At 34.9% G+C, this 16,580-nt stretch overlaps 1 protein-coding gene across 1 annotated transcript in view; it reads right to left on the bottom strand.

Annotated features, from left to right (window-relative positions):
* The window catches only part of Usp47 (ubiquitin specific protease 47), a 572,957-nt gene that overhangs the window by 235,132 nt on the left and 321,245 nt on the right, over window positions 1-16,580 (bottom strand). Inside the window, exon 17 of the mRNA XM_090406134.1 lies at window positions 14,573-14,628. Coding sequence (XP_090262260.1) covers window positions 14,573-14,628 — 56 coding nt within the window. The remainder of the gene's footprint in view (window positions 1-14,572; window positions 14,629-16,580) is intronic.

Here is a 16,580-nt window from a genome sequence, read left to right as displayed (position 1 = left end):
CTGTTATTTTTCTATAGGGAGTAAACTAATTTGATGGTTCATGGTAGTTAATGTTTCAGAGTGATATGTCTAAACAAAGAATGAGGAGGAAAGAATATGATTAATGTCTTACCTGATATTAGGTGATTCATGCTGTTACAAAAAAGGACTAGACAAGAGGTGAATTATACATTAATTAGGAGGAATTAAAGAGAAATGCATAGATAAAAATAGGATGGAAGATATGGCAAGGAGTTAGGCCAGAATTGGAAGGAATGTTGGTAAGGAAGAAACAGCTGAGTCAATTGTTGTAACTTTGCAAATGGAAGAAGGAAAGGTGCTGGGATAAGGGAAGAAACCAATTTTATTCTGCCATCTTTATGTTGTGTTGGAAACTTACATTGTTAATGTTTTAAAATGAGGATAATTTTGATTCTTTCTTTATTACAAATAATTCCTTGAAGAAACTGTAGCCAGGCTGTCCACTTATTATGATGGGTGTTTTAAGAGTTGGTGCATGTCTGACAGCAGTGTAGCTAGGTTTCTAGTTTACTTGTCAAATGCCTTTTATAGTGACAATTTTGCAAAAATGTAAAATATCATTCCACAGTGTCACCCTTCTGACACCAGCACCCTTAGCACCTACCCCATTGCTGAACATTTCTTTGTATATGGTGCATGGTTTTGATTTTTTTTTTTCTTGGGGGGGGGGACAAGTGGGATTTTTTTGGCTTTCCACATTTTTCAAAAAAACGAAGGCTTGACAGAAAAGATGAATCCATTTAAACTATATTAAACTTATGAATTTTCATGCAGTAAGTATTTGGTAACAGTGATGGAAATACTGTTATTTTTGACCACAAGAACTATAGCACAGAATAAATGGCTACTAATTGGTTGGTTTTTTTTTTTGATGAAATTTATTTTAAAATAAAGTTATACCAACAAGTTTCATCAACTGTGGCTGCTGGCTTCATCAGGGTAAAAGATGTATAAAAATAGTAAGAACACTTAAATGCTAAAAACTGTTAACACTAAAACCATAAAATAAACCTAATACAATTGTATTTTTTATAAAAGCAGAATGCATACATCACAAGCATAGCGCGTGTATGATCTGCTAGTTGTTGTGTAGGAACCATTTGTTGTTGGCGGCAAAATTCAGTTCTGGCATGTTGAAAGATCTAATAAGGGTCTTCCAGATCTCGGGCAGAATCAGTCCTTGGTTTCTATTAAAGTTTTGTTCTGAGCGGAGAACCATTGTGGCTTCTTTTATAATTCAGGAGCGGAAGTCCTCCTCAAAAGCAGGGCATTGAGCTTATATCCCATTCTATAATGTAATTAGTCCTAGCAAAATGAAAGGCTAACCCCAATTTGTGTTCTCTATTATTATTGACGTCTCCTATGAGCTCCTTCCTGATTTCCAAACTTCTTGAAGTCTGGCCAATACAGTTCAAGCCACATGAGCAGGGGATGTTGTAAACTCTGGCATATTTAAAAAACGGATGACTGTCTTTTGGAGATCGTAAAAATTGGCGAATGGTCTGTGCAGGTTTAAAAGTTACTCGTATACCATGTGGCTTGAGGAGCCTGGCAATCTTATTAGAAATTGTCTCTACAAACAAAACCCCAATGGAAGAATTATAATGTATATCTTCAGGTTGTCTTTGTGTGTGTGGGGGGTCACAGAAATGTATCTTGTGGATCAATTTCTTAGGATAACCATTCTTTGTAAGGTCATTTAATATCCGATAAAGGTCAGCTTAGAAGCCTTTATCATCTGTCGTAATCAGAGAGGCTCTATTTTTTAGCATGTGTACAATGCTGAGTTTCTGAGAAATATGGTGTGAAGAAGTGAAGTGTCTACCTGTATTGGTGGGATTGCGATAAACTGTAAAGTTGATACGTCCATCTATTGATTTCTTGATTAAAATGTCCAGAAATGGTAATTGCCTATCTTTCTCAAGCTCTAGAGTGAATTTAATTTTTCGATGCAAAGAGTTAATTTTGCTTAGAAAATCGAGCAAATTCTTTTCCGTATTTTTCCAAACAATAAAAATATCATCAACGTATCTCCACCAAACTGTGGGTTTTAGATCTAGTTGAGATAAAATTATGCTTTCAAATTTCTCCATAAAGAGATCCGCATAGGGTGGTGAAAGAGGGCTTCACACCATTGCAAGACCTGTTAATTGCTGATAAATAGTTTTGTTCCATAGGAAAAAGTTAGATGTTAAACAATGATGGAACAAAGAAGTGATGTCTTGAGGGAATAAGCTTCCTAAAATGTCGATCACTTCTTCTACTGGAATGTTTGTGAATAAAGATGTAACATCCAGGCTTGCCAGAAGATCTGTATTGGAAATAGAGATTTTTTTTAATTTCTCCACGAAATGTTGTTGAATTTCATATATAAGCATCCAAATTGTGGATGTGTGCTTTGAGGAGACCTGCAATGTATATTGATAATAAATAGGTAGGGGAATTAATACCATCAACAATTGGGCATAACAGTATACATTTTTGTGAACCTTTGGAGAGCCATACAGTCTCGGTGTGTGGATGCATAGACTTCAATCTACGTTTTAATTCTGTTGGCCAGTTACCCATACTACGTAATAAATCGTTGGTATCATTATGATTCTTTAAAGTAGGGTTCGAATCTAGAACACGGTACGTAGATGTATCAGAAAGTAAGTTGGCAATCTTATCTTTGTAATCACTGGTGTTTAAGATAACCATACAGTTACAATTATCAGCTTTTAATATGATAATATCTTTATCTTTCTTTAACCTAAACATGGCTTTTTTCTCTGGAAGAGTAATGTTTTGATGGAGAGTTCTTGAAAAAGAAAAATTGATACTGCTTTTATGCCTGAGATCATTAGCTATGGGCTCCGGTAGCGATGAAATGGTCTTTTCTACACTGCATAATATGTCCACTTTAGGAATTAGATCGGGGGTAATAGAAAAATTGAAGCCTTGTTGAGAATACTCATTTCCTGTTTAGATAGAACACGACCAGAGAACTCACATATCACCGTGTTGTCTGGTAAAGCAGGTTTTGACTGAAAATTTTTATCATAAAGAACATTGAATTTCTTGATTTGGCTTTGTTTACGGATTGAAAAGGTCTTCTCGTAGCTATTATTAATCATTCTATCTAAGTGACCATAGGTTTTGGTCTAAAGTACTAGAGATATCCTCGTAAATCTATAATAATAGAGAAGACAAATCAGGATTAGCCTTTCATTTTGCTAGGACTGATCACATTATAGAATGGGATAAAAGCTCAATGCCCTACTTAGAGGGAGGACTTCCACTCCTGAATTATAAAAGAAGCCACAACGGTTCTCCGCTCAGAACAAAACCTTAACAGAAACCAAGGACTGATTCTGCCCGAGATCTGGAAGACTCTTATTAGATCTTTCAACATACCAGAACTGAATTTTGCCCCCAACTACAAATCGTTCCTACACAACAACTAGCAGATCATACACGCGATATGCGTGTGATGTACGTGTTTTTCTGCTTTTATAAAAAATACAATTGTATTCGGTTTATTTTATGGTTTTAGTGTTAACAGTTTTCAGCATTTAAGTGTTCTTACTATTTTTATACATCTTTTATCCTGATGAAGCCAGCAGCCAGTCAGTGAAACTAGTTGGTATAACTTTGTTTTAAAATAAATTTGACCAAAAAAAACCCCCAAATAGTAGTCATTTATTCCCTCCTATAGTTTGTGTGGTCAAAAATAACAGTATTACCATCATGAATAACCTCCATGGGAAAACTAAACACCAGGTACGTCGCTTTGAGCTACTTAAATATAAAAAGGCTAAACCGTTGAATCAACTGACGTTTCTGAAGAGATGCAGAAACCATAATATAATTCCTAAGTTCCTTATTTTGAGATAATGATTCCATTCAAGACAGGCTAAGCATATATATTTCAAAACATCTTTGGCACTTTTATGTGAGCGGATACAAAACACCAGATTTGAACTAAACCGAATAGGCATTCAATGCTATCAGATTTAGAAGGATATCTCCAGTACTTTAAACCAAAACCTATGGTCACTTTTAGATAGAATGATTAATAATAGCTATGAGAAGACCTTTTCAATCAGTAAACAAAGCCAAATCAAGAAATTCAATGTTCTTTACAATAAAAATTTTCAGTCAAAACCTGCTTTACCGACAACACGGTGATATGTAATTTTTCTGATCATGTTCTATCTAAACCGGAAATGAGTATTCTCAAAAAAGGCTTCAATTTTTCTATGATCCACAATCTAATTCCTAAAGTGGACATATTATGCAGTGTAGAAAAGGCTGTTTTGTCGCTACCAGAACCCACAGCTAATGATCTCAGACTTAAAAGCAGTATCATTCTCTTTTCTTCAAGAGCTCCCCAACAAAACATCAGTCTTCCAGAGAAAAACGCCATGTTTAGGTTAAAGAAAGATAACTGTACAGTTATCTTAAACACCAGTGATTACAAAGATAAGATTGCCAACTTACTTTCTGATACATCTACTTACCATGTTCTAGATTCGGTCCCCACATTAAAGAATCATGATACCAACGATTTATTAAGTAATATGGATAACTGGCCAACAGAATTAAAACTTAGATTGAAGTCTATGCATCCACTGACATCGAGACTATATGGCTCTCCAAAGGTCCACAAAAATGTATACCGTTACACCCAATTGTTGATGGTATTAATTCGCCTACCTATTTATTATCAAAATATCTTGCAGGTCTCCTCAAAGCACACATTCACAATTCGGATACTTATATACGAAATTCACAACATTTCATGGAGAAATTAAAAAAAACATCTCTATCTCTAATACAGATCTTCTTGCAAGCCTGGATGTTACATCTTTATTCACAAACATTCCGGTAGAAGAAGTGATCGACATTTTAGGAAGCTTATTCCCTTAAGACATCACTTCTTTGTTATCATTGTTTAACATCTAACTTTTTCCTATGGAACAAACTATTTATCAGCAAATAACAAATCTTGCAATGGGAAGCTCTCTTTCACCACCCTGTGCAGATCTCTTTATGGAGAAATTTGAAAGTATAATTTTATCTCAACTAGACCTAAAACCCACAGTTTGGTGGAGATACGTTGATGATATTTTTATTGTTTGTAAAAATACTGAAAAGGATTTGCTCGATTTTCTAAGCAAGATTAACTCTCTGCATCGAAAAATTAAATTCACTCTAGAGCTTGAGAAAGATAACCAATTACTATTTCTGGACATTTTAATCAAGAAATCAATAGATGAACATATCAACCTTACAGTTTATCGCAAACCCACCAATACAGGTAGACACTTGCACTTCACTTCTTCACACCATATTTCTCAGAAACTCAGCATTGTACACATGCTAAAAAATAGAGCCTCTCTGATTACGACAGATGATAAAGCCTTCCAAAGCTGAACTTTCCCGGGTATTAAATTACCTTACAAAGAAAGGTTATCCTAAGAAATTGATCCATAAGATATTTTTCTGTGACCTCCCACGAAGACAACCTGAAGATATACATTATAATTCTATCATTGGGATTCCGTTTGTAGAGACAATTTCTAATAAGATTGCCAGACTCCTCAAGCCACATGGTATACGAGTAGCTTTTAAACCTGCACAGACCGTTTGCCAATTTTTACGATCTCCAAAAGACAGTCATCCATTTTTTAAATATGCCAGAGTTTACAACATCCCCTGCTCGTGCAGCTTGAACTATACTGGCCAGACTTCAAGAAGTTTTGAAATCAGGAAGAAGGAGCTCATAGGAGACGTCAATAATAATAGAGAACACAAATCAGGGTTAGCCTTTTATTTTGCTAGGACTAATCACATTATAGAATTTGATAAAAGCTCAATGCCCTACTTAGAGGGAGGGCATTGAGCTTTTATCCCAAATGAAAGACTCTTTACAAGAGTAAAGAGTCTTTTATTTGAAGGTAATGTAGCCAGTGTCATACAGAGATGGCTGGTCTTCACAGAAACAATGGATTTTCATTCCTCAAAACAGCAGCCAAAGAATACACACAATTTACAAAACCAACAACATTATACTGATTTCATAAGATGGTGTTGTACCTGCCGGTATATGTTGCACACCTGTTGTTCATCATATGCTTCTTCTTTAGCAACAACAATTACAAAAGAAACTGGGAGGTGTCAGGCAGATCACATTTCTCCATTTCTTTCTATTTTCCTAAATTCTTCCTTCATGAACAATAAACTAGTTTAGGTTTCTTTTTTCTAGGTCTTCTCTTATCTGGTCTCACCACCTTTTCCATGGTCTTCATCTTGGTCTCTTCCTCTGAAATTTCATTTCATACATCTTCTTGGTATTCTTTTTAAGATCATCATATACTAAATAAATTAAATCTCCCACTATACAATAAATAACTCGCATGGGACATCTGAATTTCAATACAAATATCCTACAAGTTATACATTGCAAGAAATAGGGAGGTTATATTTAAGCAATTTGCTTATATTTTATAATAACATTACAGTAGCTGAGTTGGATACAGGAAATGGATACGCTACGATACTACTATGAAAGCAATTGATAGGATGCCACACAAATGGATGATAAATAAATTGGAAGATATGAGATTGGAATTTAAATTACTCACTGTGATAAGCGAGTAGCTGAGAGACAGGTATCAGAAAGAAGTATATGGCAGGATGCAAATCAGTCAGATTTAAGTTGATCATTAGGGTACTCGAGAGAGTAGTCATTGGACCACTCTTGTTGCTCTATGCATTAATGATATTGAGAAGGCGCATATGGGAGATGATCAACTGTTTGCTGATGATGATACAAAGATAGATAGGGTAATAAGCAATGCCACTAATATACAGCACTTACAGAATAATTTGAATAGACTGGAACTGTGAGTAAATCATAATGGCTATCAATTCGATGCCTGTAAGTGTAAAGATATAATCTTTGGTATGAGATGTCCAATGGCATATTATATTAGTGGGATTATGCTTGGAGAAACTGTCGCAGATAGGAATCTTGGAGTTATGTTGGATAAGAAGTTGAAGTTCAAAGTCACATAGCACAAATTGAAAAAAAAAAAAAGAAAGAAAAAAAAAATCAGAGAATAATTGTGATGTTGAAATGAACACTGACATGTACGAATAAGGAAGTCCTTTTGCCTCTTTGCAAAAGCCTTGACTACTGTGCACAGATTTGGTCTCTTGGCTTCTGACGGGATAAAGATGCTACGGAAAGGATTGCATCCTTTCTGTAGAAGAATTATAATGGTATCGGGATTATGGAAAGTAAAATATGAGAACAGATTTAGAGTATGTGGACTGCAGACACTGATAAACAGAAGAAAAAGGAATATATGATAGAAATCTATAAACTTTTGAAAAACTGTTATAGAATATCAGGTGATGATTTTTTTTTTTTTTTTGTTATATGGAAGGCAGAGAAAAAACAAGAGGGCATCCATGGAAGTTAAGTTTGTGTGTGGTTAAGAAAAGGATAGCTAGATATTTCTCTCACAGAGCAGTCTGTGAATGGAACAGTTTGCTTGTTGAAATGGTGAATAAATTTAAAAGATGCTATGACAGCTTAAGTGGGTAATGTATAACCTCCCTCAATAAGCCCTTGCCTCTCTGGACCACTTCAAATCTTTAATCCCAAATTTATTTTTAAGCAGCTGATATTATGATTAGTTTTGATATCATTTCTTTATTCATTAACATCTGACACCTTACTGATTTCTTCAGCTATATTATCCATGTAGGTTACTTCAATTGAAAGGAAACGTATAAAACAGACAGAGGGTACAGCAATGGCATTCCCCTACTTAATTTTTATATGGAGCATTTTGAAAAACATGCTCGTAATATTGCTTTTATCAAACCTTCTATATGGCTAAGATACCCTAATGATGTGTTAGCCATTTGAGCACATGGTTCAGACACAACAGACTCATTCCTCCTCCACCTCTTAGCATCTTAGAATCCAGTTCATTATTCTATCTATCTATATGTTCGCTGGGCATCCACAGATGCCATATAGTCACTCCGATGCTCAGTGATATGCCACACCAGGCCTTGCCATGTAGTCCTGTTGTTTGCTTTTCTGGAAACTTCAACTCTCTGAAGATCAGTCACTCCACACATACACACACACCATCCATCCATCCATCTCATTGATGGTCTACCCCTTCCTCTTTTTCCAGGAACTTTACCTTCTATTACTGTTCTGAGAAGTCCTCCTTCCATCCTTTCAATGTGTCCAAAATATTATTAAAATAAAAATAAAATAATAACAACAACAACAGTAGTGTCTTTTCAAGATACTTTATTCGCATTTTTTCTTTCACAGTTTACAGAAAACCTAAATGCACAGGTAGATATATTCACAATCTTTTCCATCATCCCCTCTCCAACAATATGGTATTATAAAATCTTGGTTAATAGAGCCACTAATATCATTCTAACCAGACTTCTCTTAGTTCAACTCTCCCTTATTCATCACACCTTCCTATCCAATGCTACAATGCAGAAGAAATTAACAGAATACTTGTTCCTCCCTGCATCTCACATCCCTCTCAAAGATTATAGTAATGTTATTACTATTCCCTATATCTGGGCACCTCACTAGGTGTACACAAGTTTCCTTGTTCTTGCATCATCATCATACGTATCAAGGATTTAGGCCTAGCATGGCCTGTTCCGGCATTAGAAGTCATCGTTGAATCATTTGAGAGGACGTCCTGGTTTTCTTTTTCCTAATGGCTTGTACTTTAAGGCTTGTTTTGGTAATCTTTCTGTTTTCATTCTTTGAACGTGTTCCATCCATTTATGTTTATATTTTTTAATTTTTTCTATTACTGGTTCTTGGTTTAATTCTTTCATAACATCTTCGTTTCTTTCGTTCCTTGTTCTTGCAACCTATCCTATTATGATCAAACTGGAAAATCTTCCTATTTTTCATCTTGAAGAACACAAAAAATATATCTATTGACCACGTCTTGGACACCCTTGCACAGAATCAAATGATAAAAACTACTATGCTTCACTGCAGCAAATACAAGCATGATTTTTTTTTTTTTAAAGTAATCAGCAGCAGATTTAAAAAACCACAAAATTTTCATAAATATAGTTATCTGAAACTTCCCAAGATTTGGGAAATAGTAATTTTTAAATATCCTGTCCATCGCCCAAGGCTGCCTACTAGCACCTACAGAAGCAACCTTCTTAAGACTTTAGTGTTATGATCCAATATCTTCCACTTATTTTTTTTTGTTGTTGTATAGATTATAGCAATTCTCATATATTGTTTCCCATATGCAACACAGGCAAAAAAACTGGAACCCATCAAACTCATACATAATTCTTTCACTGTGCTTTTTATAACATCAATAGGAGCTTTAAACAACACCTAAAGTCGTAATAATACATTTTGTAACTCTAGTCACCTTATTTTCCCTACACTTTATGTACAGAAATGATTAATAAAACAGTAGTGAGTATATTGTATATTTTGGCTACATTTTGTATATTGGTATAATGAGGGGTTGAACTTCAGCCATTGTCAGATGTCAGCATTCAGCTTTAAGATCAAAACCTTTTGAATTATGTGGTAGAGGCATAGTAACATTCTGACATGACTGTACTGACTGACTTTTTTTTTTTTGTACATTTCCGTAAATACAATCTGAAAGTTCATTTACAGAGTTACTGGATCATTTACTTTAATTACTTAAAATATATCACAATATTCTTCAGTGATATAAGGAAACCGAATTAACTTTAATGCAACAAAAACACAGTTCTGTCTTCTTTACTGCATAAAAATATCTCACTCATCTCCCCTCCCCTTAACTTTGGTAATACCTAAATCCTAAACAGGAAACATCCACAACTTTCCAAAATATTAGGTGCCTCTTTTCAGCTTAAGATGCTGCTTCTGATCAAGATCAACATTAGCTAATAACTTTATATAAATCCTAATCTAACTAACCTGCTGTCCAGAAGAGGAAACTCTGGAACCTTTCTTATTGGCTTACTGCAAGTGATATCTTACAGATAGTTTCTGTATTATTCCTTTTCTTTTGGTACTTTCATGAGTGCTGTTCTGAGCAGACATTATTACAGCACATTTCTCTAACCTTAGAAAAGCATGAATAAGGGTATTCAACTATTTCATATGCAGTTTAATTAACAACCTACTGAGCCAGCTTTCCATCCTCCTTCCCATTCTTAGTAATCCTGAAAGGACTAAAATCTCAAGTTTTCAAGGGGAACCAATAGGATCCCTCTCTCTTCTCAACCTCTTGCCTGAACATGGTATTGATTTGCTATAGGTTCTGCAACCTCTGACACAATGGATATAAAAAAAATACTGGATTATTTATTTTAATAATAACAATGAAGACTTTTTATTGTTAAAAATAATCCATATGAACTTTACTGTGAATAAAAGTATAAACCAAATATCATCATCATCATCAAAAATTCCTGCCATGTACCCTTGTTGTGTCCCCTTTCAATATTATTCCTTGAATCACTATATCAGGCCGCTAGAAGTGAGGTGTCTTCTACATGGGTCACGTGGTATTTCTATCACACAAAGATATCCTCAGGGTAGAGCCAAATTTCATTTGTGACAGAGTCCTCAGACATTACCTCTCTTAAAATCCCAAGAAATTTATATTTTTAGACTGCGCACACTTAGAATTATTACATTAAAGATAATAACTCAATCAAGAAGTAAGTTAGAAGATATACTCATGTGACCTAGGGTTGCAGTCATGTCCTCAACCTTATTCAATTAAACTCCCGTTCAGATCTGTAATGAGTTTCACAAGCGGTGCATCGAATGCTATACACAGACTCATATATTTAGTTAAAGTCAAGCAAGGTTTATTTGTTTCTAAATTTACAGTTTAATATACAAGAATATTCATCATTCTAAATAAGACACATTCTAATTAAATCAATTAATAAGCTATACTTCATCAGATATGATCTCTGAACACATTTTTTCTCAAATAATTCACACACAAGTAAATGAATCTATATCATCTAGATTACTACTAAATTACATTATATAATTTCTATACTAACAACTAGTAACATTAACCATTCTCCAACATACATAGATTCAAATTCAGTTAGTAACCATTCCCTCATGACCTCCTATAAAACACATGCGCTATAGTCCTAACCTTAAATTGTATCTGAGTCCTTCACTAATAAATCTTCACATATCAGTACACATTCAGATTGCATTCATATAAATAACAAATTATACTTATCTCTACTCGATGGTACCTCTATCTGCCTGCATCTGCTTTAGTCTATCTTCTGCTTCATTAAGACATTTCCTTGGTTCCCTCAATCTACCTCGGGTCAAGACTTTATAGTGATTATCAGCTTAGACTTCGGGATGCGTGCTTCTGCTGACCTTTCAACGGCATGGTCTGCCGCTACTTTCCGGGAATCTAGGACAGGGTTACCCGCTGTAACATTGTCTCAGTCTTTAGGTATTGTTCAGCCATCCCCGAACCAGCACCAAGTTAAACTTTCACTACTTGAGGAAACGTGAGAACTTCCACACGACGAAAGAGCAAGAGAGTTTTTTTTTTTTTGGGGGGGGGGGGGGTTCCCTAACCCTTTTATACATTCACTGTATCGGTAAATACCGCAAACTCCGCTGTTCACCCGGCACCTTGATTTTCTATGTCACATGACCTCACAACATCCGTTCTCTCCCTGCTTGTTCACTCGACACGCCAAGCTCGTGACCGCAGGGGACAATTGTCAACGTGTCCTTGAACCTTGGACTATCTTTCACACAGAATACGTTCTAGTGTTTTTTCTACAAATTATCCTTACATCGAATTTAACATCAACACAAAACCATAACTCTCTTAATTTACACTTTGTCTCTGGCAACTTTCCTTTATACATATTTATCTAATTTCCCTCTATTTTTATTTTACATTAAATTTTTCTATTGAGCTAATTAATTATTTCTTTCTTCTTAAATCAATGTAGTCAATATTTTCTAAAGTACAACGATACCTACTTAGAAGCAAGCACGTTTACTTAATTATTCTACTAGGTTTTTACTTCTTTGCTCGTTAAACCATGATAAGTGGAATTTTAACATTCTTAACTTATCAGGGTATAACACCCTCAAGGGGCGTACAGGATATGATAGTACTACATGAAAAATTTACATCATTACTAACTTCCTATCTAAAATTTTCCTCCAAATCAGTCTATTATTTGTCAAGACTCAAACATTATCAGATCTCATATTTCTATTGTCTAAGGCACTTTGTACAGTATCAATCCACCTATATCTTGGCCTTCCTCTGGGTCGTTTTCCTGCCAACTTGGCAAAGAACACTTGTTTTGCTAATCTTTCCTCGCCCATTCTGTTTAAGTGGCCATACCACCTGAGATTAGCTCTGCTAACGCATTCCTGGATGCTGACAATGTCAAGTTCTTTCCTAATATCCTCATTTTTAATATGATATTGCCATTGATGCCACCTTTTCACACCTCTAATCTTTCTTAGGGCCCTCATATCTGCAGCATTCTGACCCAGCTCTCAGATCCATAAGTTAAAATTGGTTTGAACACTGTCTTGTATACAGCTAATTTATTGTTACAACTAATTTCTCTATTATTCCATATGAATTTATTCAATTGGCTTCCTACCATACCAGCTTTGTTGATTCTGTTGTCTATTTCCATATTTAATTTACCAACTTCACTAAAAATCATGCCTAAATAGCTGAAATGTTTTTACTTCTTCCACAGGTTCTCCGTTCACAATGCAGTTGACATTTTCAATGATTCTGCCTATTTTCATTGTCTTTGACTTGTTATTGCTGACCTTCATACCATATCTATTACAACAGTTATTTAATTTAGTCAGGGAATCTTGCAAACTTGTAGCGGATTTATTCAGAAGTATAACATCGTCCGCATAAAGCTGGCATTAACATCTCCAATTCTGATATCATGTTTAATACCACTTTCCTTCATAATGTGATCCATATAAATAATGAATAATAGAGGGGATAACGTACATCCTTGTCTCACACCAGATTTAACATTAAACCATCTTCCTGTACTTCCTTCAATTCTAACTGTTGACTTACAACTCAAATAAAGACTAAGCATTGCTTGATATAATGCCCCATTGACACCATATAACTGTAGCGTATTGAATAGTTTCTCTCTTGGCACCTTGTCATATGCCTTTTCCAGATCGACAAAACTTAAATACAGATCTTTGTTAAGTATTTAAGTTTTGTCGATCTGGAAAAGGCATATGACAAGGTGCCGCCAAGAGAGAAGCTATTCAATAAGCTACAGTTAAAATAAATATTTATAAATATATTTATAAGTTTTTATAAATATTTATTTATAAAGTTCACATCTTCAAATTCCTTTTATATTTCTGGATGATGACATATGTATATATTTTTTCATCATCATAGCTCAATTCAAAAGTTGGTTAGAATTAGTATATTATAACAATTTAATTTAACAATAGTTCTCAATCAAAATTAATTTGGATTAATTTTTATTTGCATATATTGGAGAAAACTTAAAACAGAGGGTTAATTAACATGAGGGGTTTCCAAAATGTAAGGTAACACTTTTTTTTTTTTTTTTTTTTTTTTGGGGGGGGGGGGGGATGTTCAATAAGAGAAAATTGAAATTATATATCAAGAAATAAATGAACATGCACTACTTCTCTGCAAACTCTCCAAATATATTGATGCTCTTATCCCAATGATTGATCAGTTTATCAATACCAGTACTGAAGGAGTCCATGCCCACATCCAGTAACCAACATTGCACTGCTGATGAACTTCCTCACCTCTAATAAGATGCCTTCTGGAAAGGTGTTTCTTGAGAGGAGGGGGGGGGGTCGAACAAATAGAAGTCTGAAGACACCAAGTCTGGGATGTGTGTGGGGGGGAGGGGAGAATGTGGCTGAGTTTCCCAACAATTACAATGCAATCCCTGTAATTGTTGTTGAAAAGTGGTGTGTGTGTGTGTGTGTGTGGAGTTGCACTGTCATACACCAAAATCATGCTGCTGGTCAGGAGTCCTGGTTGCTTGCATCAAAAGTTGACTTTCAGTTTGTCCATCACTGCACAGTAGAGCTCTGCATTGATTGTTCCCACTTTAAATTCACTGCACCAAAAACACACCTTCATTTTTTGACTTAGCCTTTTTGTAATACACAGCAACCAGTTCACAGTGAATGTCACTTGGTGATACCTCTTTTGCTGGTAAAAAATGAATAACTTCATGGACATTTATTTTAGACCACACTCACATGGTAGCCATTTTGCAAATGGAATTAGATGTCAGGAGATAGTAGTGCCACACTGCAATGGCAGTCTTTTGAATGTCATTAATGGGTCTATCTGTCCACTGTGTTTTATCCCATTCGCTTTCACCATTATACAGAAAAAAAATTGTGTTACCTTATTTTTCAGAAACCCCTCATAATAAGAGAGAAAAAAGAGAGTATAAGTCCACTACTTACCAGAGTTTTTCTCTTTGTCAATTTGCCTATACATCAGCATATATGCATTAGTTGAACTAAAAAATAGCAATAAAATTTGAAAAGAAAGCATGTTATCAATAAGGATATGTTCAATAATTAAAATTTATGAATTGCTCAATACTTATTAATTTCAATTTAATCATAAGATTCAGCAATCCTACTTTTATAATCCATTAAATGGCAAATGCTACTATAGTACTCAATATTCCAAACTTAATGGGTATTATTATTATTACAGTAACCTCTATGGGTCCAGTACAGTTATTGGCACTCAACCAGCAACATGTCTATCATATTGAAGCTTTAGTTTCATTAATGAAACTAATTTAAGCAAAATAAATCCAAGTTGTCTGCTGTAAACTTGAATAGAGACTTGACAGCTAGTGGGTTTAATGTTTCTGACATGACGATATGCGGTTGTTGAAGAATTCATTCAATAACAAGCAGGGATAGAGAAGTTATTGTTCCCCTACATAAAGCTCTAATAACTTCTCTATCCCTGCTTGTTTTTCATTTGGACTACTGAGCACAGATATGGTCACCTGGATTTTGTGAGGATGAAGAGGGGGGGGGGAAGGGATCAAAGATTGTTGTGGGTCTGTGATTGAATTTTCTGTAAGAGAATAGAATGGCAGTCTGTAGGCCCCAAAAACTAGCTGATAGGCAAAAATGAGGAGACATGATAGAAGCATATAAGTTGTTAAAGGGAATTTATAGAATTGAAAGTGAAGACTTTTTTATTTTTATTTCAGTACATGGCAGGAAGGGAGAGAATGGGGGTGAGGGAATTATCCATATAAATTATGTAAGATTGTGGTTAGGACTAGTTTTTTTATGAAAGGTATTGTGTGAATAATGACTAGTGTATGAATAATGGATCTCCCGCAATGAGTCTTCTGATCCCATGGAGATACCTGTATAATAATAATACCTAACAATATGGTGCAGACATTTCCCATATTGCTCCTAGCAATCAGAGACAACATGGTTATCTTGCTTATGGCTACATCATTTGATGCTTACCAAATCTAACACTCTCAAACTCCAGATCCCTTCTAGTACGTGCTATCAATATCTCAGTAGCCACAAACTGCATTTCCTTCCTTCCCTCATTTTCCATGTCCAATCCCCATAATAATTACTCTGTGCTTAATGATCTAATTTGTTGATGCATACCATCCACAATATCTTTTACATCTCTTTTTGGCCCACAGGAACAAAAAAACTGCACATTTTGTTTCATTAACCCTTCTCTCTCTCTCTCTCTCTCTCTAAATAATCTCAAATATATGTAAATTACTGCCTCCCGCAACAGTCTACCTATTCTCTACTTTCCTAAAAATACAACGTACCTTACAATCTATCCTGGTACCATGTTCTTCTGCACTTAAGTATCACTAATGCTCATAATTTTAGGCCAGTCAAGCTAATTAAACAAGATCTTCACCCTTTTTAATGACTGTGGCATCAGTTATACACAAATAAATATTTCCTTAAGCCATAGGTAATCTAGCATCAAACAGTTGTTCCATTCAGAGTTGAGATCTTCAAACTACATTCATTATTCAACATTATTTGTTCAATGCTGAATGATTCTCAAATTCTAGTTCATTCACTTCAAGAGCACCTGTATATGCCCTCACCAGCATCTCCCTGTATCCCTGGTTTCCCTAATTTTGCACTTCCATTCTTTCACCAAACAAAACTTATATCCTCCTGCATTCGTAAGTGTCACTTTTTAAGTTATTCAATCCTACCAAAAGTATTAGTCCTTTCACTTTCCTATTCATATGCACATCGTTAATGTGATCATTAAAGATGTTATTATCATGGAAATACAATGTCAACATGCATTCAAGTATATCCAATCCAGGATTATATTTTCTACCATTATTCAGTTACTTATCCCATTTAATAATTTTTAAAAATATTATTGCAGCCTTCTATAATATCTTTTTGTTTATTCATCATTCCATTTCTCAGCTTT

Source organism: Typopeltis vanoorti, chromosome 16 (assembly GCF_054136105.1).
Source record: "Typopeltis vanoorti isolate ZY-2024b chromosome 16, IOZ_Tvanoo_1.0, whole genome shotgun sequence".
Lineage (NCBI taxonomy): Eukaryota > Metazoa > Arthropoda > Arachnida > Uropygi > Thelyphonidae > Typopeltis > Typopeltis vanoorti.
This window is presented reverse-complemented; position numbering and strand designations above follow the sequence as displayed.